General features: G+C 52.7%; 1 protein-coding gene across 4 annotated transcripts in view; it reads left to right on the top strand.

The window, feature by feature from the left end:
* Positions 1-7,217: 7,217 nt before the first annotated feature.
* LOC147120061 (hyccin 2) overlaps positions 7,218-24,900 on the top strand; it is a 50,153-nt gene continuing 32,470 nt past the window's right edge. Inside the window, exons 1-4 of one of the 4 annotated variants that reach the window (XM_085985581.1) lie at positions 7,218-7,492; positions 19,100-19,175; positions 19,899-20,000; positions 23,036-23,215. In XM_085985581.1, the coding sequence (XP_085841707.1) occupies positions 19,125-19,175; positions 19,899-20,000; positions 23,036-23,215 (333 nt within the window). In that variant the 5' untranslated portion in view covers positions 7,218-7,492; positions 19,100-19,124. Of the gene's footprint in view, positions 7,493-7,539; positions 7,733-10,030; positions 10,284-19,099; positions 19,176-19,898; positions 20,001-23,035; positions 23,216-24,900 lie in introns of those variants that run through there. The other 3 variants (XM_085985580.1, XM_085985584.1, XM_085985582.1) reach the window with 3 other exon arrangements.

Genomic DNA, 24,900 nt, shown 5'->3' on the forward strand with positions numbered 1-24,900 from the left:
AATAGGTCAGGGAATGGGAATAATGGCAAGGAATGGGAATAGTGGCAGTGAATGGGAATAGGTCAGGGAATGGGAATAGTGGCAGTGAATGGGAATAGGTCAGGGAATGGGAATAGTGGTAACAAATGGGAATAGTGGCAAGGAATGGGAATAGGTCAGGGAATGGGAATAGTGGCAGTGAATGGGAATAGGTCAGGGAATGGGAATAGTGGTAACAAATGACAATAGTGGCAAGGAATGGGAATAGGTCAGGGAATGGGAATAATGGCAAGGAATGGGAATAGTGGCAGTGAATGGGAATAGGTCAGGGAATGGGAATAGTGACGGAGTGGGAATAGGTCAGGGAATGTGAATAATGGCAAGGAATGGGAATAGTGGCAAGGAATTGGAATAGGTCAGGGAATGGGAATAGTGGCAGTGAATGGTAACAGGTCAGGGAATGGGAATAGTGGCAATAAATTGGAATAGGTCAGGGAATGGGAATAGTGACAGGGAATGGGAATAGGTCAGGGAATGGGAATAGGTCAGGGAATGGGAATAGTGGTAATGAATGGGAATAGTGGTAATGAATGGGAATAGTGGCAAGGAATGGGAATAGGTCAGGGAATGGGACTAGGTCAGGGAATGGGAATAATGGCAAGGAATGGGAATAGTGGCAATAAATTGGAATAGGTCAGGGAATGGGAATAGTGACAGGGAATGGGAATAGGTCAGGGAATGGGAATAATGGCAAGGAATTGGAATAGTGGCAGTGAATAGGAATAGGTCAGGGAATGGGAATAGTGGCAGTGAATGGGAATAGGTCAGGGAATGGGAATAGGTCAGGGAATGGGAATAGTGGTAAATGGGAATAGTGGCAAGGAATGGGAATAGGTCAGGGAATGGGAATAGTGGCAGTGAATGGTAACAGGTCAGGGAATGGGAATAGTGGCAATAAATTGGAATAGGTCAGGGAATGGGAATAGTGACAGGGAATGGGAATAGGTCAGGGAATGGGAATAGGTCAGGGAATGGGAATAGTGGTAATGAATGGGAATAGTGGTAAGGAATGGGAATAGTGGCAATGAATGGGAATAGGTCAGGGAATGGGACTAGGTCAGGGAATGGGAATAATGGCAAGGAATGGGAATAGTGGCAATAAATTGGAATAGGTCAGGGAATGGGAATAGTGACAGGGAATGGGAATAGGTCAGGGAGTGGGAATAGGTCAGGGAATGGGAATAATGGCAAGGAATTGGAATAGTGGCAGTGAATGGGAATAGGTCAGGGAATGGGAATAGTGGCAGTGAATGAGAACAGGTCAGGGAATGGGAATAGGTCAGGGAATGGGAATAATGGCAAGGAATGGGAATAGTGGCAATACATTGGAATAGGTCAGGGAATGGGAATAGTGGCAGGGAATGGGAATAGGTCAGGGAATGGGAATAGGTCAGGGAATGGGAATAGGTCAGGGAATGGGAATAATGGCAAGGAATGGGAATAGTGGCAAGGAATGGGAATAGTGGCAGTGAATTGGAATAGGTCAGGGAATGGGAATAATGGCAAGGAACGGGAATAGTGGCAAGGAATGGGAATAAGTTTGGAATGGGAATAGTGGCAACAAATTGCAATAGTGGCAGTGAATGGGAACAGGTCAGGGAATGGGAATAGGTCAGGGAATGGGAATAGGTCAGGGAATGGGAATAGGTCAGGGAATGGGAATAGGTCAGGGAATGGGAATAATGGCAAGGAATGGGAATAGTGGCAAGGAATGGGAATAGTGGCAGTGAATTGGAATAGGTCAGGGAATGGGAGTGGGTCAGGGAATGGAAATAGTGGCAAGGAATGGGAATAAGTTTGGAATGGGAATAGTGGCAACAAATTGCAATAGTGGCAGTGAATGGGAACAGGTCAGGGAATGGGAATAGTGGCAGTGAATGGGAATAGATCAAGGAATGGGAATAGGGCTTGGAATGGGAATAGTGGTAACGAATGGGAATAGTGGCAAGGAATTGGAATAGTGGCAAGGAATGGGAATAGGTCAGGGAATGGGAATAGTGGCAGTGAATGGGAAAGGGAGTGGGAATAGTGGCAGTGAATGGGAATAGGTCGGAATGGGAATAATGGCAAGGAATGGGAATAGTGGCAAGGAATTGGAATAGGTCAGGGAATGGGAATAGTGGCAGTGAATAGGTCAGGGAATGGGAATAGGTCAGGGAATGGGAATAGTGACGGAATGGGAATAGGTCAGGGAATGGGAATAGGTCAGGGAATGGGAATAATGGCAAGGAATGGGAATAGTGGCAAGGAATTGGAATAGGTCAGGGAATGGGAATAGTGGCAGTGAATGGGAATAGGTCAGGGAATGGGAACAGGTCAGGGAATGGGATTGAGGCCAGGAATGGGATTGAGACAGGGAATGTTACAGAGCCCTTTCCAGTGCTACTCAGTCCTAAATGCCCACTCTAGTGCCATGCTCTATCTATACTCCTATAGTGCCCTCTTGAGTGGTGCACCACCCCACAGAGTGTGGAACCGTCTTGCAGTGGCACTCTGGTGCTGTCGAATTCTACAGTGCCCTACCTAGTGCTGTACACTCCAACCATTCTTTCTCTCCCAAGTGATGCACAGACTTATGGCGTCCTGTCCAGTCCTTCAACCTTCATCTCAATTCATCATGCTCCCTCTCCTGAGTTTACTACCCTCCTAGCCTCCCTTAATATTTCCCTCCATGTAAACTCCCCAACCCATATTCACAGCCACCCCCTTAACCTTGCCATCTATCGTGGCCTTGCTACTCACATCGTGTCACTCACAGATAAGGCCATCTCTGACCACTTCCTTGTATTGCTCTCCACCCACCTCCCCCTTCCCCCCACTTCCTTCTCTGTCCGCCCCTGGAAAAAACTCTCTACCAACTTACAACTGCACTTACGAAATCCCAACTGTCCGGCCTTTGGCCCTCCATTCTCCATGACATTTCTGCAGCTACCGATCTGCTCACCACCGCCTTTGATGTCCTAGTCCCTATTAAAACCATTACTCTCTCTCACCATGGCTGTTCCCCCTGGTACGGGCCTCATCTTAGCTCCCTTAACTCCAAGGGACGCAGACTTGGAACAGATATGGCGGACAACTGGTTTAGCTTTTCACCGCCAGATCTGGCTGGACCATATAAAGCATTATCGGGTCCTGCTCCCGTCTGCCAAAATTGCTCACTGTTCCAGGATCATTCTGGAATGCAAAGATAACCTCCGGCTTCCTTTCTCTACTGCAAACCGTCGTCTTAAACCCCTCTCTCCTCCATCCTCACCTCCAACAAGTGCGAGGAGCTCATGGATTTCTTTGTCTCTAAGAGTGAGGCCATCCAATCAGTTGCCACTTCCCTTCCTTACCCGAGCCCACCAGGCCAAACTTCTTCTAAGGTTCCCCCTGCCCTAGCCCTGAACTCGCATCTTTCTCCAGTTTCTCTCCGATCTCCCCTCTTGACCTCTCCGCGCTCATCTTGTCCATGAGACCCACTTCCTACTCCCATGACCCTATTCCTACTAAACTTTCTTTTCTGGCTCCCATGTTAGCTGATAATGTTAACGGTTCTCTTCTTAGGTACTGTCCCCCTCTCCTTCAAATCTGCCATCATCACTCCTCTCAAAAAAAAACCTTTACCCCTGCGTCCTTGCAAACTACCGCCCCATCTCCAACCTCCCTTTCCTCTCCAAAGTCCATAAACGTGTTGTCACCTCTCAAATCCATACCCATCTTTCCCGGAACTCCATGTTTGTATTCCTCCAATCAGGTTTCCGCCCTTGCCACAGTACCAAAACGGCTCTTATCAAAGTCACAAACGACATCCCATGTGACTGTGACAAAGGTAAACTATCCCTCCTCGTTCTTCTCGACCTGTCTGCAGCTTTTGACATGTTTGACCGCTCCATCCTCCGCCAAAGCCTCTCCACCGTCGTCCAGCTGGGTAGGACTGCACTGCCTGGTCCCATTCTCCTGCAATGGCTTCTTTTCCCGCTCTCGCATTGTTACCTCTGGTGTCCCCCAAGGATCTATCCTTGGCCCCCCTCCTATTTCTCATCCACATGCTGCTCCTCGGCAACATCATCCAAAATCATAGCATCAGCTTCCACATGTACGCTGATGACACCCAGCTCTACCTCACCACCACTTCTCTCGACCCCTCCACTGTCTCTAAATTGTCAGACTGCTTGTCCGACATCCAGTACTGGATGAGCAGAAATTTCCTCCAATTAAATATTGGGAAGACCGAAGCCATTGTCTAAGACCGCCTATTTCCACCTCTGTAACATCGTCCATCACCACCCCTGCCTAAGCGCATTTGCTGCTGAAACCCTCATCCATGCCTTTATTACCTCTAGACTTGACTATACCAACACACTCCTGGCTGGCCTCTCATGTTCTACCCTACATAAACTTGAAGTCATCCAAGACTCTGCTGCGTTCACCCATCACCACTGTGCTCGCTGACCTACATTGGCTCCCAGTTAACCGGTTAAGCAACACCTTGATTTGAAAATTCTCATAATTGTTTTCAAATCCCTCCATGGCTTCGCCCTTGCCTATCTCAGTAACCTCCTCCAGCCCTACAACCGCCCCCCATCCCTGAGATATCGGCACTCCTCTAATTCTGCCCTCTCAAGCATCCCTGATTTTAATAGTTCCACCATTGGTGGCCGTGCCTTCAGCTGCCAAGGCTCTAAGCTCTGGAATTCCCTCCCTAAACCTCTCTGCATCTCTAATTCTCTTTCCTCCTTTAAGACTCTCCTTAAAACTCACCTCTTTGACCAAGCTTTTGTTCATTTGCCCTAATTTCTCCTTATGTGGCTCGGTGTCAAATTTTGTTTTATAACACTGCTGTGAAGCACCATGGGACATTTTACTACGTTAAAGGCACTATATAAATACAAGTTGTTGTTGTCTGGCAAGAATGACTCCTCTACCAAGTTATTTTTTAAACTCCCTGTGAATTGCCGAGGTCCATAGTGAGCTTTACGAGTAATTTTCTCACATTAGAAATCATGGTGTTGTAGGAATTAACAAATTCCTACAAATAACAGAGATCGACACAAGAGAACAATCAAACAGGTCTTTACTCAAAGGAGATGCCACGAGGACTGCCTGGGCAGTCCCGTGGTTTGCGACGTGACGTCATCGCGTTTGCCCGCGCTCTTAAAGGGGCCACGCCCCGTACATGCAAACTCTATATACAAAACACAGTAATGCCTAACACAATGGTACAGGTTTAGGCTGGTGTTAGAACATCGTTAAAGAGAATTATATACAGTTAACCAGAGTCATTCAGTGGTTCTGCCACAGTGTTAACCATGGTTTAGACGGTAGCACTCTCGCCTCTGAGTCAAAAAGTTGCAAGTTCAAGCACAACTCCAGAGACCTGAGCTCATAATTTAGGCCGACACTCCCAGAGGGAGTGGTCAAATGTCGGAGGTGCCGTCTTTTGGATAAGACGCTAAACCTAGGCCCTCTCAGGTGGATGTAAATGATCCCACTGCGTTATTTGAAGAACAGGGGCATTCTCACCGGTGTGCGGACCAATGTTTATTTCTCAACCAACATCATAAAAAAAATAATTATCTAGTCATTATCACATTTCTGTTTGTGGGAGCTTGCTGTGCGTAACTTAGCTGTTGCGTTTCCTACATTACAACAGTGACTACACTTCAGAAGTATTCCAGTACAGCTACAACACTGGCATCTACCCGGCAATGTGGAAAATTGCCCAAGTATGTCCTGTCTACAAAAAGCAGGACAAATCCGACCCAGCCAATTACCGTCCCATCAGTCTACTCTCAATCATCAGCAAAGTGATGGAAGGTGTCGTCGACAGTGCTATCAAGCGGCACTTACTCAGCAATAACCTGCTATCTGACGGCCAGTTTGGGTTCCGCCAGGGCCACTCAGCTCCTGACCTAATTACAGCCTTGGTCCAAACATGGACAAAAGAGCTGAACTCAAGAGGTGAGGTGAGAGTGACTGCCCTTGACATCAAGGCAGCATTTGATCGAGTGTGGCATCAAGGAGCCCTAGCAAAACTGAAGTCAATGGGAATCAAGGGGAAAACTCTCCATTGGTTGGAATCATACCTAGCACAAAGGAAGTTGGCTGTGGTTGTTGGAGGTCATTCATCTCAATCACATGACATCACTGCAGGAGTTCCTCAGGGCCGTGTCCTAGGCCCAACCATCTTCAGCTGTTTCATCAATGACCTTCCCTCCATCATAAGGTCAGAAGTGGGGATGTTCGCTGATGATTGCACACTGTTCAGCACCATTCGAGACTCGTCAGATACTGACGCAGTCCGTGTCCATATGCAGCAAGACCTGGACAACATTCAGACTTGGGCTGACAAGTGGCAAGTAACATTCGCACCACACAAGTGCCAGGCAATGACCATCTCCAACAAGCGAGACTCTAACCATCTCCCCTTGACATTCAATGGCATTGCCATCGCTGAATCCCCCACTATCAACATCCTGGGGGTTACCATTGATCAGAAACTGAACTGGACCAGCCATATAAGTACTGTGGCTACAAGAGCAAGCCAGAGGCCGGGAATTCTGCGGCGAGTGTCTCACCTCCTGACTCCCCAAAGCCTTTCCACCATCTACAAGGCACAAGTCAGGAGTGTGATGGCATACTCTCCACTTGCCTGGATGAGTGCAGCTCCAACAACACTCAAGAAGCTCGACACCATTCAGGATAAAGCAGCCCGCTTAATTGGCACTCCCTCCACCACCGGCGCACTGTGGCTGCAGTGTGTACCATCTACAAAATGCACTGCAGCAACTCGCCAAAGCTCCTTCAACAGCACCTTCCAAACCCGCGACCTCTGCCACTTAGAAGGATAAGGGCAGCAGACGCATGGGAACATCACCACCTACAAGTTCCCCTCCAAGCCACACACCATCCTGACTTGGACCTGTATCGCCGTTCCTTCACTGTCGCTGGGCCAAATCCTGGAACTCCCTTCCTAACAGCATTGTGGGTGTACCTACACCATATGGACTGCAGCGGTTCAAGAAGGCGGCTCACCACCATCTTCTCAAGGGCAATTAGGGATGGGCACTAAATGCAGGCCTAGCCAGCGACGCCCACATCCCATCAATGAATTTTTTAAAAAGTGCCTTAGGGGGTCGTGAAAGGCGCAAATCTGTCTTTCTTTTGGAGGTGTGTGTGTCCCCGTTGGTTTGAAAAGCCTGAGTGATGGAGGGGAATGAGTGGGAGTCGGGCGCTGCTCTGCATTTCCTCCTCTTTCGGTTCCCGGTGGACTTAGGCTCCCTTGGTAAATCAGCGGGCCTGTGGATTTAGTAGGGAAGAGGCACGACCGCTTGGAATGCTGGGATGTGCCCGCCTCCATAGCAGCCTCTGGCTGTGAGCGGCATCGCCACAGACAGGCCGCTGGAACTAGCGGGCGCCCAGAGACCCGGACGGTTTAGAGTGCGACACCGGCCGGGTTGCAGCCGGCGAGGTAAGAGCGTGACACTCATTCCGCTAGCCAATGGGCCGCGCGGATAGAAGGGGGTGGCGGTGGTTCGCGGTCCAATGAGAGAGTGGGATGGAGCGGAGCCGGGGGCCGGCTCCTGGATGTTATTGAGCGAAGAGAATGCAGCGAGCCGCCGGGGACGGGCCGTTGTGTTGGGCCTGAGGACACACAGGCCGCCCCGCACTCGGGGCCGACACCGGAGCAGCCAGACTGCCGGCCGCACAGGTGGGACTCGGGGCCCAAGTGGAGGAGCGGGGGAACAGGCAACCTATACAGAGCCCGGCCTAGAGCTAGGAGGAGGAGGAGGGAAGAGAAGTGAGGGAATAGATGGAGTGAGAAAAGGGCAATAGATAGTGTCCCCGTGTGTGTGTTGGGTGCCCCCGTGTGTGTGTGTTGGGTGCCCCCGTGTGTGTGTGTTGGGTGCCCCCGTGTGTGTGTGTTGGGTGCCCCCGTGTGTGTGTGTGTGTGTGTGTGTGTGTGTGTGTTGGGTGCCCCCGTGTGTGTGTGTGTGTTGGGTGCCCCCGTGTGTGTGTGTGTGTGTTGGGTGCCCCCGTGTGTGTGTGTGTGTGTTGGGTGCCCCCGTGTGTGTGTGTGTGTGTTGGGTGCCCCCGTGTGTGTGTGTGTGTGTTGGGTGCCCCCGTGTGTGTGTGTGTGTGTGTGTGTGTTGGGTGCCCCTGTGTGTGTGTTGGGTGCCCGTGTGTGTGTGTGTGTGTGTGTGTGTGCCCCCGTGTGTGTGTGTGTGTGTGTGTGTGTGTGTGTGTGTGTGTGTGCCCCCGTGTGTGTGTGTGTGTGTGTGTGTGTGTGTGTGTGTGTGTGGGTGTGTGTGGGTGTGTGCCCCCCCGTGTGTGTGTGTGTGCCCCCGTGTGTGTGTGTGTGTGTGTGTGTGTGTGTGTGTGTGTGTGTGTGTGTGTGTGTGCCCCCCCGTGTGTGTGTGTGTGTGGGTGTGTGCCCCCCCGTGTGTGTGTGTGTGTGTGTGTGTGTGTGTGTGTGTGTGCCCCCGTGTGTGTGTGTGTGTGTGTGTGTGCCCCCGTGTGTGGGTGTGTGTGTGTGTGCCCCCGTGTGTGGGTGTGCCCGTGTGCGTGCGCCCGTGTGTTGGGTGTGTTTGGGTGTGCCCGTGTGTGTGTCCGTCCCCGTGTCTGTGTGTATATCTCTCTATCTGGACTGTTTTCTGACAGTTTGTAAGTGATGTGCCCCGATATCTGTCTGATCCTTTCTTTTTCTGTTAGCCATGCACATTCTGCGCTGTCCTGGGCTGACCATGTGATGACATGTTTATATTTAATGGTATTTTTAACTTTCCATTGTCTGGGCCTCATTCCGTGATCTCACCCTCTACTACAAATCAAAGGTGATTCATTGATCCCCATTAAGGGATTGGTCAGTGAGACTGCACCAGTGGTCACTTCCACAGGCCGGCTGTTCCGTGTCCAGGAGTATAGTGCAGCCTGCCTGGGACCTGTTACCTACATATATTGTTACCTGTGCTTCTGTTATACAATCCCCAGTATTGGGCTGCGCGCTCTCTTATACAGTTTCACAGGTTAATTCTCGTAGTGAAGGAGCTGGCTATACTTTGCAGGGTTTGTGCATCCTTGAAAAATCCCTGGAAAAGCTGCAGAGATTTGAATAGTCGGTTTACTCCCAGTTTTCATCCCACTTCCCCTCCTGCTCCCCGCCCCCCGCAGCTTTCCTTCCCTCCCCTCCCCCCGAACTCTCCGTCCTGGTCCGAAGGTAAGGACCAGAACTAACTGAACCCCTTTAAACAGGCAACTTCAAACAACCCACTGAAATTGGGAATTCAGACTGATTTTTTTCTTTCACTCTCTACCCTGATAGAAATGTTTTCTAAGGTTAGTCCTGAGGTGCAGTTGAGATGACGGAGTGAGCTCGAATGCTGCTTCCCCAACTACAGTTGTGAGAGAGCTGTGCTCCTTGCGCAGCCTTCCAGGCATTTGCCCTGAGACACTGTGGCGTGTTGGTCGTGCCCCAGTGTGCCCTCTGTGCCAAAGCGGAGTTTGGAGATCTGTGTCCTCTCCACTACACCAGCTTCACCCAATCGATGGGGTTTCCATTCCTTCTGTCCTGCTCTAAAGCTTGGGCACTAATCCAGGATGCATGTAATGATTGGTGAGTTGGCAGCTGAAGGTGGCACTCTGAGGTATCGCTGCCTCGCCTTGTGTTGGATTGTTCAGTGATGTGCTGAAGTACAGGGCAGGTTAGAAGCCGAGTTGTGTGTCGACTGAGTCCTGTCTCACATGCCCCTGTGTGATGATTCGTGCAATGCTGAGTCAGTATACAGGGTGGAGAAGGCAGAAACTCCGGTCAACTGGGTGCTCAATTTAAGGATAGATTTTTTTTTTTTTGGGTGGGCGTTATTGTGTTTGCTCTCTGTATATTTGGGGATTCTTTGTGTTTTCTGTCCATGTTTAGTATTTTCTTGTTCAACAAGAATTGTTTGTATAATTTGTTTCCTTGGGAAAACGTTTCAAAGATGGAAAAACAATATCCCTCTCTACCTCCACTCTCCCCTGAAGGCACTGACTCTTGCTGGGACCGGCCGCCCGGGTACCTCTCCCAAGTGACCATTCTTCATGCGTGAGCCTCGATGCTGAGTGTTGGATGGCTATTTGACCATGAGAGGCATCACCACTGAGCTTGTTCTCCCAGTGACCAACGCACACCCCTCCGGGGTAGGGGCCCTTCTCTAATTCTGGGGTGTTGAGGTCAATTGACAGCCCGTCCTGCCTGGAATCCGCTGAATCAACTCAGACTGGAGGTACTTAATGTCCACTAGGCCATGGGAGGAGCTTCTATAAGGAAAATGGTACAAGTTTCTTGCAGTGTTCCCCCCTGTTCCTCCCAGTGTTTGATCTATACAATCCTTTACCTCTATTTTGTGCATTTTAGTAGCCTCCTTGTGCCCCATTCTTTGTCCCGTACTCAGTGTGCAGCGATGCACTGCCAACCCCCTATTAGTAACTCACTGCAGTACGTTAGAACTGCCAAATGTCTTAACTTCTTATTATACTGTCTCAGGGAGGCTCTTGCATGTTTCGTCCTTTATTGAGACTGTTCCAATCTGAGCTCCGTTTTCAGTGCTTTTAGCTCCTGTTCAATGCAAAAGTCATCTTCCACAGGCAATGAACCCTTCTATTATTGAAGTATGTACCAGTAATAGTAGATTCCAGACCACTTAAAAGAAACCATGCTGCTAGCGCTTCTAGCACAGGCTAAAAATAACTTGAATAAGAGTTAATTGCAAGATGTAAAATTACAAAGATGCAAGAATAAATCAGTAGGATTTAAAAAAAATAATTTCCTTAATTCTCAGTGTTACTTTAAAAACAGTTTAGCTGAGACCAAAATCAGAGGGTTTTTTTTGGAGGTGCTTTCTGTGTAAAGGTGGACTCTGATTCCCAGAAGAGTGGAGCTTCCCTGCCAGCAGGTTCTGTTGGACAGCGTTGTGATTTGAGGAGCTGTGATTCTGTGTTGATCTGGGATCCTCTCACCTGCCGGGGCTTTGCTGTCATTTTCTGATTCGTGGGATGGTTCCAGTGTCCCTCCAAGGTCATATGACGGAGCCTGGCAGCTGGTAAACCATAGAGTCTGAGGGCAGCACACTGAGCTTTGGCTGTGCTACTGTGTGTCTAAAGGCCTGGAACGTGCCCAGTGTCTGCAAACAGGAACATCAATTCAACTGAAGTTGGAGAGCATGTTGGTTCAGATCATCTGCTACAGTCACGCCTCTGATCATTGACAAAAGCTCCCTGTCCGCTGCCAGGTCCTACACTGGTGGGAAGACTCACACTCCGCTCACTCCATCAGCGCATGTTATGGAGAGAATCACACGGTGTGTGTGTGTTTCAAGAACATTGTGTGTCATGAGGATCAGGGGCTTTGATTAACTGCTTGAGCAATGCTCTTGTGATCTAGCTTATCTTGAATCCTCTGGGTCACTGGCTTGTAACACATTGCATGCCAATATACTGCAGGGTGGGGGTGTATACCCTGAAAGCCCTGCCTCTCCTGGGGTACAGTGTGCCAGTACACTGCAGGTGTGAGGGTACCCTGGTACCCCTGCCTCTCCTGGGGTACAGTGTGCCAGTATACTGCAGGGGTGAGGGTACCCTGGTACCCCTGCCTCTCCTGGGGTACAGTGTGCCAGTATACTGCAGGGGTGAGGGCACCCTGGTACCCCTGCCTCTCCTGGGTTACAGTGTGCCAGTATACTGCAGGGGTGAGGGTACCCTGGTACCCCTGCCTCTCCTGGGGTACAGTGTGCCAGTATACTGCAGGGGTGAGGGTACCCTGGTACCCCTGCCTCTCCTGGGGTACAGTGTGCCAGTATACTGCAGGGGTGAGGGTACCCTGGTACCCCTGCCTCTCCTGGGGTACAGTGTGCCAGTATACTGTGGGGGTGAGGGCACCCTGGTACCCCTGCCTCTCCTGGGTTACAGTGTGCCAGTATACTGCAGGGGTGAGGGTACCCTGGTACCCCTGCCTCTCCTGGGGTACAGTGTGCCAGTATACTGCAGGGGTGAGGGTACCCTGGTACCCCTGCCTCTCCTGGGGTACAGTGTGCCAGTATACTGCAGGGGTGAGGGTACCCTGGTACCCCTGCCTCTCCTGGGGTACAGTGTGCCAGTATACTGTGGGGGTGAGGGCACCCTGGTACCCCTGCCTCTCCTGGGGTACAGTGTGCCAGTATACTGTGGGGGTGAGGGCACCCTGGTACCCCTGCCTCTCCTGGGGTACAGTGTGCCAGTATACTGTGGGGGTGAGGGCACCCTGGTACCCCTGCCTCTCCTGGGGTACAGTGTGCCAGTATACAGCGGGGGTGAGGGCACCCTGGTACCCCTGCCTCTCCTGGGGTACAGTGTGCCAGTATACGGCGGGGGGGGGGGGGTATACCCTGGTACCCCTGCCTCTCCTGGGTTAGTGTGCCAGTATACTGCAGGGGTGAGGGTACCCTGAAAGCCCTGCCTCTCCTGGGTTACAGTGTGCCAGTATACTGCAGGGGTGAGGGTACCCTGGTACCCCTGCCTCTCCTGGGTTAGTGTGCCAGTATACTGCAGGGGGGGTATACCCTGAAAGCCCTGCCTCTCCTGGGGTACAGTGTGCCAGTATACTGCAGGGGTGAGGGTACCCTGACGCCCCTGCCTCTCCTGGGGTACAGTGTGCCAGTATACTGCAGGGGTGAGGGTACCCTGACGCCCCTGCCTCTCCTGGGGTACAGTGTGCCAGTATACTGCAGGGGTGAGGGTACCCTGGTACCCCTACCTCTCCTGGGTTAGTGTGCCAGTATGCTGCAGGGGTGAGGGTACCCTGGTGCCCCTGCCTCTCCTGGGGTACAGTGTGCCAGTATACTGCAGGGGTGAGGGTACCCTGATGCCCCTGCCTCTCTGGGTTAGTGTGCCAGTATACTGCAGGGGTGAGGGTACCCTGACGCCCCTGCCTCTCTGGGTTAGTGTGCCAGTATACTGCAGGGGTGAGGGTACCCTGATGCCCCTGCCCCTCTGGGTTAGTGTGCCAGTATACTGCAGGGGTGAGGGTACCCTGACGCCCCTGCCTCTCTGGGTTAGTGTGCCAGTATACTGCAGGGGTGAGGGTACCCTGACGCCCCTGCCTCTCTGGGTTAGTGTGCCAGTATACTGCAGGGGTGAGGGTACCCTGATGCCCCTGCCTCTCTGGGTTAGTGTGCCAGTATACTGCAGGGGTGAGGGTACCCTGACGCCCCTGCCTCTCTGGGTTAGTGTGCCAGTATACTGCAGGGGTGAGGGTACCCTGACGCCCCTGCCTCTCTGGGTTAGTGTGCCAGTATACTGCAGGGGTGAGGGTACCCTGATGCCCCTGCCTCTCTGGGTTAGTGTGCCAGTATACTGCAGGAGTGAGGGTACCCTGATGCCCTTGCCTCTCTGGGTTAGTGTGCCAGTATACTGCAGGGGTGAGGGTACCCTGATGCCCCTGCCTCTCTGGGTTAGTGTGCCAGTATACTGCAGGGGTGAGGGTACCCTGATGCCCCTGCCTCTCTGGGTTAGTGTGCCAGTATACTGCAGGGGTGAGGGTACCCTGATGCCCCTGCCTCTCCTGGGGTACAGTGTGCCAGTATACTGCAGGGGTGAGGGTACCCTGATGCCCCTGCCTCTCTGGGTTAGTGTGCCAGTATACTGTGGGGGTGAGGGTACCCTGATGCCCCTGCCTCTCTGGGTACATTTCTTTGGGGCACTGAAGCCGGTTGTTAAACACCCAGTGCCATCCCACATGACATCAGCAACTGAGATTGGCTGAATTAAATTTTTTACGAAGTGTAATGGAGTTGGTGTTCGAGGCTGAAATTGGTTAATTGGAAAACCAATATAAAAGTCTCATCTGTCACGCTCCAGATATCACAACTAGAGCCCAGACTAGCTATAAGCAGCATTAGGGAGATCTGCCAATATATTAGTTTTATTATCCAACATAATATACAGTATATTATTACAGTATTGGCCAACATAATATACAGTATATTACAGTATAGTATTCCAATAACTTCTATTTCTGTTTGCTGCTTATGTACAGGATGTGTATTGAGTGTAAAGAGAGGTGGAGGACACAGTGTGTGCGGAGAAAGAGGGAACAGAAGGTGCAGTCAAAGACCAGGGTAGTGCGTTACCTTGATGAGCTCCCTGTACTGTGACTGATTGTACACACCCTGGTGTTAGCTCATGCTGTACAGTGATTGTTCCCATACCAGTTCATTTTCCAAGGGCATCTGATTGTTAGATTGTTTGTTCTTCTGTCTGGAATGAATTTTTTAGAAAGGTCAAATAAGTTCTCCGCCCCCTTCTCGTCAGTTCTCTCCATTTTCTTACTTCCCTTTTTGTAGGTGCTGACTCACTGCAGTACAGTTCCACAGTTACTGACTCTCTGGGGTACAGTTCCACAGTTACTGACTCTCTCTGGGGTACAGTTCCACAGTTACTGACTCTCTCTGGGGTACAGTTCCACAGTTACTGACTCTCTCTGGGGTACAGTTCCACAGTTACTGACTCTCTCTGGGGTACAGTTCCACAGTTACTGACTCTCTCTGGGGTACAGTTCCACAGTTACTGACTCTCTCTGGGGCACAGTTCCACAGTTACTGACGCTCTCTGGGGCACAGTTCCACAGTTACTGACTCTCTCTGGGGTGCAGTTCCACAGTTACTGACGCTCTCTGGGGCACAGTTCCACAGTTACTGACTCTCTCTGGGGTACAGTTCCACAGTTACTGACTCTCTCTGGGGTGCAGTTCCACAGTTACTGACGCTCTCTGGGGTGCAGTTCCACAGTTACTGACTCTCTGGGGTACAGTTCCACAGTTACTGACGCTCTCTGGGGTACAGTTCCACAGTTACTGACTCTCTGGGGTACAGTTCCACAGTTACTGACTCTCTGGGGTACAGTTCCACAGTTACTGACTCTCTCTGGGGTACAGTTCCACAGTTACTGACGCTCTCTGGGGTACAGTTCCACAGTTACTGACGCTCTCTGGGGTACAGTTCCACAGTTACTGACTCTCTCTGGGGTACAGTTCCACAGTTACTGACGCTCTCTGGGGTGCAGTTCCACAGTTACTGACTCTCTCTGGGGTACAGTTCCACAGTTACTGACGCTCTCTGGGGTACAGTTCCACAGTTACTGACGCTCTCTGGGGTGCAGTTCCACAGTTACTGACTCTCTCTGGGGTACAGTTCCACAGTTACTGACGCTCTCTCGGGTACAGTTCCACAGTTACTGACTCTCTGGGGTACAGTTCCACAGTTACTGACTCTCTGGGGTACAGTTCCACAGTTACTGACTCTCTCTGGGGCACAGTTCCACAGTTACTGACTCTCTGGGGTACAGTTCCACAGTTACTGACTCTCTGGGGTACAGTTCCACAGTTACTGACGCTCTCTGGGGTACAGTTCCACAGTTACTGACGCTCTCTGGGGCACAGTTACTGACTCTCTGGGGTACAGTTCCACAGTTACTGACTCTCTCTGGGGCACAGTTCCACAGTTACTGACGCTCTCTGGGGTACAGTTCCACAGTTACTGACGCTCTCTGGGGCACAGTTCCACAGTTACTGATGCTCTCTGGGGCACAGTTCCACAGTTACTGACGCTCTCTGGGGTACAGTTCCACAGGAGCTGACGCTCTCTGGGGCACAGTTCCCAAGGAGCTGACTCTCTCTGGGGCACAGTTCCAGAGTTACTGACTCTCTCTGGGGCACAGTTCCGCAGGAGCTGACTCTCTCTGGGGCACAGTTCCCCAGGAGCTGACTCTTTCTGGGGCACAGTTCCACAGGAGCTGACTCTCTCTGGGGCACAGTTCCACAGGAGCTGACTCTCTCTGGGGCACAGTTCCACAGGAGCTGACTCTCTCTGGGGCACAGTTCCCCAGGAGCTGACTCTTTCTGGGGCACAGTTCCACAGGAGCTGACTCTCTCTGGGGCACAGTTCCACAGGAGCTGACTCTCTCTGGGGCACAGTTCCACAGGAGCTGACTCTCTCTGGGGTACAGTTCCACAGGAGCTGACTCTCTCTGGGGCACAGTTCCGCAGGAGCTGACTCTCTCTGGGGTACAGTTCCACAGGAGCTGACTCACTGCAGTACAGTTCCACAGTTACTGACGCTCTCTGGGGTACAGTTCCACAGGAGCGCCTCTCTCTGGGGCACAGTTCCACAGGAGCCTTCTCTCTCTCTGGGGTACAGTTCCACAGGAGCCTTCTCTCTCTGGGGTACAGTTCCACAGGAGCTGACTCTCTCTGGGGTACAGTTCCACAGGAGCTGACTCTCTCTGGGGTACAGTTCCACAGGAGCAGACTCTCTCTGGGGTACAGTTCCACAGGAGCTGACTCTCTCTGGGGTACAGTTCCACAGGAGCTGACTCTCTCTGGGGTACAGTTCCACAGGAGCTGACTCTCTCTGGGGTACAGTTCCACAGGAGCTGACTCTCTCTGGGGTACAGTTCCACAGGAGCTGACTCTCTGGGGTACAGTTCCACAGGAGCTGACTCTCTCTGGGGTACAGTTCCACAGGAGCTGACTCTCTCTGGGGTACAGTTCCACAGGAGCTGACTCTCTCTGGGGCACAGTTCCACAGGAGCTGACTCTCTCTGGGGCGCAGTTCCACAGGAGCTGACTCTCTCTGGGGCGCAGTTCCACAGGAGCTGACTCTCTCTGGGGCGCAGTTCCACAGGAACTGACCCTCTCTCTCTGGGGCACAGTTCCACAGGAACTGACCCTCTCTCTCTGGGGCACAGTTCCACAGGAGCTGACTCTCTCTGGGGCACAGTTCCACAGGAGCTGACCCTCTCTCTCTGGGGCACAGTTCCACAGGAGCTGACCCTCTCCCTCTGGGGCACAGTTCCACAGGAGCTGACTCCCTCTGGGGCACAGTTCCACAGGAGCTGACTCTCTCTCTGGGGCACAGTTCCACAGGAGCTGACTCTCTCTCTGGGGTACAAGTTCCACAGGAGCTGACACTCTCTGGGGTACAGTTTCACAGGAGCTGACTATGTCTGGGTTACAGGTCCACAGTTACTGACTCTCTCTGGGGTACAGTTCCTGCAGGTGCTGACTCTCTCTGGCGTACTGTTCCACAATCACTGACAGTCACTGGGGTACAGCTAGCAGGGGAGACCGGATAGCAAGCAGGGACAGTTGGAGTGGCTGATTTGGCAGGAGCCCAGGCTGATATCAGCAGTGGGATGCTTGGCAGAGATTTGATAACCTCTCCCTTTCCTGGCATTTAGGAGCACCCCAACTATCAAACCTTGTCGGAACATCGGAACAGGAGTAGGCCATTCAGCAACTCGAGCCTGTTCCACAATTCAATGATATCATGGCTGATCTGTATCTTAAATCAATCTACCTGCCTTGGATCTGTAACCCTTAATAGCCTTGGCTAACAATAAAGCTAGATTGGAAAGTAAGCTGTGAAGAGGATACAAAGGGTCTGCAAAAGGATATAGGCAGGTTAAGTGAGTGTGCAAGGAGGTGGCTGATGGAGTATAATGTGGGGAAATGTGCGGTTATTCACTTTGCTAGGAAAAATAGAAAAACTGAATTTTTTTAAATAGTGCGAAACTATCAAATGTTAGTGTTGAGAGAGATTTGGGTGTCCTTGTACAGGAAACAGTTAGCAGGCAGGTACAGCAAGCAGTTAGGAAGGCGAATTGCACTTTGGCCTTCATTGCAGGGGGGTTGAAGTACAAGATTAAGGAAGTCTTGCTACAATTGTACAGGGCTTTGCTGAGACCACACCTGGAGTACTGTGCACAGTTTTGGTCTCCTTATCTGAGGAGGGATATACTTGCTTTGGAGGCGATACAACGAAGGTTCACTAGCTTGATTCTTGGGATGTCCCATGAGGAGAGATTTAGTAGATTGGGCCGATACTCTCGAGTTTAGAAGAATGAGAGGTGATCTCATTTGAAACATATAAGATTCTGAGGGGGATTGACAGGGTAGATGCTGAGAAGATGTTGACCCTGGCTGGAGAGTCTAGAACTAGGATAACGGGTTGGCCATTTAAGACTGAGATGAGGAGGAATTGCTTCACTCAGGGTTGTGAATCTTTGGAATTCTCTACCACACAGGGCTGTGGATGATGAATCGTTGAGTATATTCAAAGCTGAGATATAGATTTTCGGACTCTATGGGAATCGAGGGATATGGAGAGCGGGCGGGAAAGTGGAGTTGAGGTCGAAGATCAGCCATGATCTTACTGAATGGCGGTGCAGGCTCAAGGAGCCTACTCCTGCTCCTAATAATTCTTATATTCTTATGCAATCTATCAATGTGAGTTTTGAAATTTGCCTCAACAGCTTTTTGGGGAGCGAGTTCCGGATTTCCACCACCCTTTGTGTGAACATGTGCTTCCTGACATCACCCCTGAACGGCCTAGCTCTAATTTTAAGGTTATGCCCCCTCTCTATCTACCCTATCAAATCCTTTAATCATCTTAAACATCTCAATTAGATCACACCTTAACCTTCTATACTCGAGGGAATACAAGCCTAGTCTATACAACCTGTCCTAATTTAACCCTTTTAGCCCGGTATCATTCTGGTGAATCTGTGCTGCAACTACTCCAAGGCCAATATATCCTCCCTGGGTGTGGTGCCCAGAACTGAATCCAGTACTCTAAATGGGGTCTAACCAGAGCTTTATATAACTGTAACATAAGTCCCACCCCTTCGAGACGAAGGCTAACGTTCCATTAGCCTTTTAAATTATTTTTTGTACCTGTCCACTAGCTTCTAGTGATTTCTGTACATGGACCCCTAAATCTCTCTGCTCCTGCACGGTTCCTAGCGTCTCTCCATTTAGAAAATACTTCGATTTACTGTTTTTGGGTCCTAAGTGCATGACCTCACACTTCCCCACATTGAACTCCATCTGCTACAGTTTTGCTCGCTCACTTAATCTATCAATGTTCATTTGCAACTTTCTGCTCCCATCTGTACTATTTACTGTGCCACCTAACTTAGCAAAGTTGTCTGTTGAATTATAGTTTTTATAGATGTCCATAACCCGGAGCTTCTGATGATTGTGTGATTGAAGTTTACATTTCCTTCCCAGGTAACTGCGAGTGAGCAGTAAGAAGATGCTGGGCTCAGACGGAGGGGTCGTGGAGGAGTGGCTCTCCCAATTCAAGGTAACTGCACCATGCATGCACCTGGGACAGGTCTAGGCCGTTTCTACTTTGTCCAAGCTTTGCTGGGGAGTTCTCCCCGGTGTCCTGAGAATTTATATCTGGGCCGCCTGTTCCCAGCCATCTGTGCAGTTCTCAACCACGCCTGGCTGCACACCGGAGGCCATGCGTCACATGAAAACACACTGACCCACACACGCTGTATGAGATACCTGCTTCCATTGGATGAGGCCTTTTTCTGCTCCCCTGGGTAGGGACTGTCTCCTCCCTGTTTGCTTATCCCGAGTCCCCTCAACTTCGCTCCCGTAGTTCTGTTGTGCTGCTGTATTTGGATGATGCATGGTTTCTGAGATTGTGCTCCTAGAAAGATGGCAGTGTGACATTGCACCGCAGCTGAGCTTGGTGCTCGCTGGGATTGCTTGGTGCTGGCTGCATTCCCTTTCATACCATTCCAGCTCCCCATCAACTCCAATCACTAAGGCAGTGTGTAGTCCTGTTGGGTAGTGATTTATACTGAAGACGCAGATCGTTGACCGGTTTAAATTCAGACTCTGAACTCTGGAAGTGCTGAGCTCCATATGGAATCATACTCTGGCCCTCCACTGAGGACAGCAAAGCTTTGATATGATGATGGTGCTGATGTCCAACTCTGTCCATTTTCAGTAGGTCTGGTCCTCGAGACTGACAGACTTTCTAATCTCTCCCTTTCCCCTCTGCCTTTTACAGACTTTACCTGAAACTCAGATATCCACTTACGCAGCAACCCTCCACCAGAAGAAGAATTTAGTGCCGGCTCTGTACAAGGTCATCCAGGAGCCCAACAATGAGGTAAGGCACCTGCAGCTAGTGTGTCCCGTCAGGTCAGGGAGATGGGCCTCCGTCCCTGTAATGGCTACAGGGGGTGGGGACCCTCAACCTGTATTGGGTACTGGGGGGGGTGGGGGGCTGTAATGGGTACTGGGGGGGTGGGGGGCTGTATTGGGTACTGGGGGGGTGGGGGGCTGTATTGGGTGGTGGGGGGCTGTAATAGGTACTGGGGGGGCGGGGGGCTGTAATGGGTACTGGGGGGGCGGGGGGCTGTATTGGGTACTGGGGGGGTGGGGGGCTGTAATAGGTACTGGGGGGGCGGGGGGCTGTAATGGGTACTGGGGGGCGGGGGGCTGTATTGGGTACTGGGGGGGTGGGGGGCTGTAATAGGTACTGGGGGGGCGGGGGGCTGTAATGGGTACTGGGGGGGCGGGGGGCTGTATTGGGTACTGGGGGGGTGGGGGGCTGTAATAGGTACTGGGGGGGCGGGGGGCTGTACTGGGGGCTGTGTTGGGTACTGGGGGGGGCGGCGGGGGGCTGTGTTGGGTACTGGGGGGGCTGTGGGTACTGGGGGGGGCGGGGGGCTCTGATAGGTGCGGGGGGCTGTGATGGGTACGGGGTGGCAGGGGGCTGTAATGGGTACTGGGGGGCTGTAATGGGTACGGGGGGGCAGTGGGCTGTAATGGGTAGTGGGGGGCTGTAATGGGTAGTGGGGAGCTGTAATGGGTACTGGGGGGCTGTAATTGGGGCGGGGGGCTGTAACGGGTGTGGGCGGGGCGCTGTAACGGCTGGGGGGTTGAGGTGCTGTAACGGGTGGGGGGTTGAGGTGCGCTGTATCGGGTGCGGAGGGCGTGGCGCTGTAACGGGTGGGGGGCGGGGCGGTGTAATGGATGCGGGGTGCTGTAATGGGTGCAGGGGGGCGGGGCATGGGGGCGGGGGGGCTGTAATGGGTGCGGGGGAGGAGGGCTGTAACGGGGGGGGGCCGGGGCGCGCTGTAGCGGGGGCGGGGGGCGTGGCGCTGTAACGGGTGGGGGGGCGGGGCGCTGTAATGGGTGCGGGGGGGCGGTAATGGGGGTGGGGGGGCGGGGCGCTGTAATGGGTGCACGGGTGTGGGGGGGCGGGGCGCTGTAATGGGTGCACGGGTGTGGGGGGGCGGGGCGCTGTAACGGGTGGGGGGCGAGGTGTGCTGTAACGGGTGCGGATGGCGTGGCGCTGTAACGGGTGGGGGGCGCTGTAATGGGGGTGGGGGGGCGCTGTAATGGGTGCAGGGGGGCGGGGCTCTGTAATGGGGGCGGGGGGCTGTAATGGGTGCGGGGGGGCGGGGGGCGGGGGCTGTAACGGGTGCGGGGGGCGGGGGCTGTAACGGGTGCGGGGGGCGGGGGGTTGTAACGGGGCGGGCGGGCGAGGCGCTGTAACGGGCGGGGGGCTGTCACGGGGGGCGGGGGCTGTAATGGGTGCGGGGGGGCGGGGGCTGTAATGGGTGCGGGGGGGCGGGGGCTGTAATGGGTGCGGGGGGCGGGGGCTGTAGGGGGGGCGAGGTGCGCTGTCATGGGTGCGGGGGGGCGAGGTGCGCTGTCATGGGTGCAGGGGGGCGAGGTGCGCTGTAATGGGCGCGGGGGGCGGTGCGCTGTAATGGGCGCGGGGGCGAGGTGCGCTGTAATGGGCGCAGGGGGCGGTGCGCTGTAATGGGCGCGGGGGGCGAGGTGCGCTGTAATGGGCGCGGGGGGCGAGGTGCGCTGTAATGGGCGCGGGGGGCGAGGTGCGCTGTAATGGGCGCGGGGGGCGAGGTGCGCTGTAATGGGCGCGGGGGGCGAGGTGCGCTGTAATGGGCGCGGGGGGGCGAGGTGCGCTGTAATGGGCGCGGGGGGCGAGGTGCGCTGTAATGGGCGCGGGGGGCGAGGTGCGCTGTAATGGGCGCGGGGGGCGAGGTGCGCTGTAATGGGTGCGGGGGGCGAGGTGCGCTGTAATGGGTGCGGAGGGACATGGGGGCGGGGGCGCGGGGGCTGTAATGGGTGCGGGGGGGCGGGGCGCTCTGATGGGTTCGGGGGGGCGGGGCGCTGTAATGGGTGCCGGGGCACGGAGGGGCGCTGTAATGGGTGCGGAGGGACGGGGGGGCACTGTAATGGGGGCGGGGGGCTGTAATGGGTGCGGGGGGGGGCGGGGCGCTGTGATGGGTTCGGGGGGGCCGGGTGCGGGGGGCGGGGAGCTCTAACGGTTGCAGGGGGCGAGGTGCGCTGTAACGGGTGCGGGGGGGGGCGAGGTGCGCTGTGACGGGGGCGAGGTGCGCTGTAACGGGGGCGGGTGGCTGTAATGGGTGGAGGGCGGGGGGCTGTCATGGGTGGGGGGCGGGGCAGGGGGCTGTAATGGGTGGCGGGGCAGAGTGCTGTAATGGGTGGGGGGTGGGGCGGGGGGCTGTCATGGGTGGAGGGGCTGTAATGCGTGCGGGGGCTGTAATGGGTATGGGGTGGGTCTCTATTGGGTGCGGGGCGCCGTCATGGGTACAGGGGGCGGGGCGCTGGCATGGGTACAGGGAGCGGGGCGCCGGCATGGGTGCGGATGTGTGCGCGCGCCGATTTTTCCATGGATGTGTGTGTGCAGTAGTTTCCTGGGGGTATCCTGCTTGTGTTAAGTGCCATTTAGGATTTTCAGGTTCTATTTGCTGTCAAATCCCCCCAGTATTTAAATAACAAGCTAATTAAGCAACTGTGGGTGAGTGGTGCATTAATTCATGATTCCAACACATCGGGTTGCCTGAGTTTGGAATAGAGCCAAGCGTGACTGGTATAATGAAACTTGTTAAGTTAGAACTCGTAGAAGGTGGTTTGAATGGAAAAGTTAGGATGTTTTAGTGTACTTCATGGTGGGGATACTGCACCATTACATAACGTGCCGGGGAGTAAGGGGGTCGTTCAGTGTACAGTCATGGATTTCCCTCACTGGCATAAAGACAAGGCAGTGACACCAATCACACTAACACATTTTCACATCTTCTATTGCTGCCCAGGAAGCTGTCATTGTGGACCTGCTTCTATGTCTGCTTATTGCTCTGTTCACAGTTACTGGAGCCCGTGTGTCACCAGCTGTTCGAGTTGTATCGGAGCTCTGAGGCAAGATTGAAGAGGTTTACGCTGCAGTTTTTGCCTGAGTTGATCTGGGGATATCTGTGCATCACATCAAGCAGAGAGAGACAGAGCAATGGCTGCATTGAAGCCCTGCTATTGGGTATCTACAATCTGGTAAGCTCCATTTCCGGGTGCGTATCCATGTCCGGCTAAGTGTATGTCCATGTACCAGAGGGAGGGGCTTCGATGGGAGAGTTAATGTACCAGAGGGAGGGGCTTCAATCGAGAGTTAATGTATTTAGAGCGGCTGGATTTGCTGTTTCTCATTCTTGTCAGTTCCTGCCTTTCTTTCTACCTACCTTTCTGTCTTAATTTTTGTGTTACATTTATAATGGTGCAAACCCGATCTAAACACGTTCACCCTGGTCAAGCCCCTTTCCTCTGTCCCTGCTTCTTGCTATGGCTCTGCTTCTGATAAGAATTAAAAATAATTTAGAAACATATTCCCACCCAGCCTGGCCACACTCCCATCTACAGTGCAAGTAACAGCCTGAAGCCCAGAATGATAAAGCTGATAGATGCGCAAGGAGTCTATTAGGGATCTAAAGCTTTCCCCAGCAGGGTGAGACACTGTAGGTACAGCCAGGCCTGGTAACTGTGGGCCTGGAACACATGCACAGAATGAATCACCGTTTAACATACACACAACTTAATAGCCAACAGAACAGCAGATCGGTAAACTCCCTATAAATGCTACTCAAAATATTACATCTCATCATGTAAATCATCCTCCAAAATGTACATATTGTAGTGTCTAAAATATGATCTGAACATTTGCAAACAAAACACACACTGAGCTATTGGCACCTGAATAATTAATATAGTTAAATGTGAATATAATGTCACTTCCCAGGCACCAGCACTGAATGTATAGCCACTGTCCCCTCAGACTCGGCCATAACAAGGTGCTGTTGTAATTCGCTGCTGTTTGGGATTTTATGTGGGGTCAGTTGCCTCTTCCTTTTATCAGGACCTGCAACTCGGTGTGAGCAATGCCACAGGAGGTGCGAGTAGTTCAGCATTGACCAAATTTGGCTCTTACCCCCCTGAACACCCCGCGGAGGGGAGAGGCTCAGCAGCCACAAGTTCTGGCCTCGGGCGCCGGATTCCCACTGTGGAAGACCTTGGCCACATATGCTTGGTCAGAGCCGTTTATGAAGGTACAGTTCCTCTACCCCTGCAGTGGGGGGTTGTTCACTCCCCCCCTCCCTCAAATTCATCTCTCTCGTTCACAGCCGTCTATCATCACCTTGCTGATCCCTACTTGCCAAGGGAAACTTAGCCCTCGCACCTTCACGTTCAGAGCATTGCAGTGTTCTGTGCAAACAGGATATACTGCCTGTGTACAGTACAGTGTACTACATGTCCAGTATAGACAGGTTACACTGTCAGTGTGCAGTGTCTTGCAGGTCAGTATAGCCAGGATATAGTATCAGTGTACAGTACGGTGTCCTGCAGGTCCAGTGTAAACAGGTTATACTGTCAGTGTACAGTACTCCAATAGCTCTCCATTTCAGGCACAGCATCAGTCAGCGCTGATCGGTAAATTCGGTTCTGGCCAGTACCTTGTGCTGTTCATCACCAGATAATGAGAAAGCTCGGCGTCCTTGTGCTCTGGTTCTCGAGAGGAGCAATTTCACTGCTGTGGTTGGGACCGCTCACATTAATCAGACACTTCTGCTTTTATAATGCTACAATGCCGCATTAAATCCCAGTCTGTTATACTACAGAAACAGACCATCGAACCACAGTCTGTTATAGTACAGAAACAGCCCATCGAACCAGTCTGTTACAGTATG

This window comes from Somniosus microcephalus, chromosome 4, assembly GCF_052327205.1.
Source record: "Somniosus microcephalus isolate GS21.2 chromosome 4, FLI_Smic_1.0, whole genome shotgun sequence".
In the NCBI taxonomy this organism is placed as follows: Eukaryota; Metazoa; Chordata; class Chondrichthyes; order Squaliformes; family Somniosidae; genus Somniosus; species Somniosus microcephalus.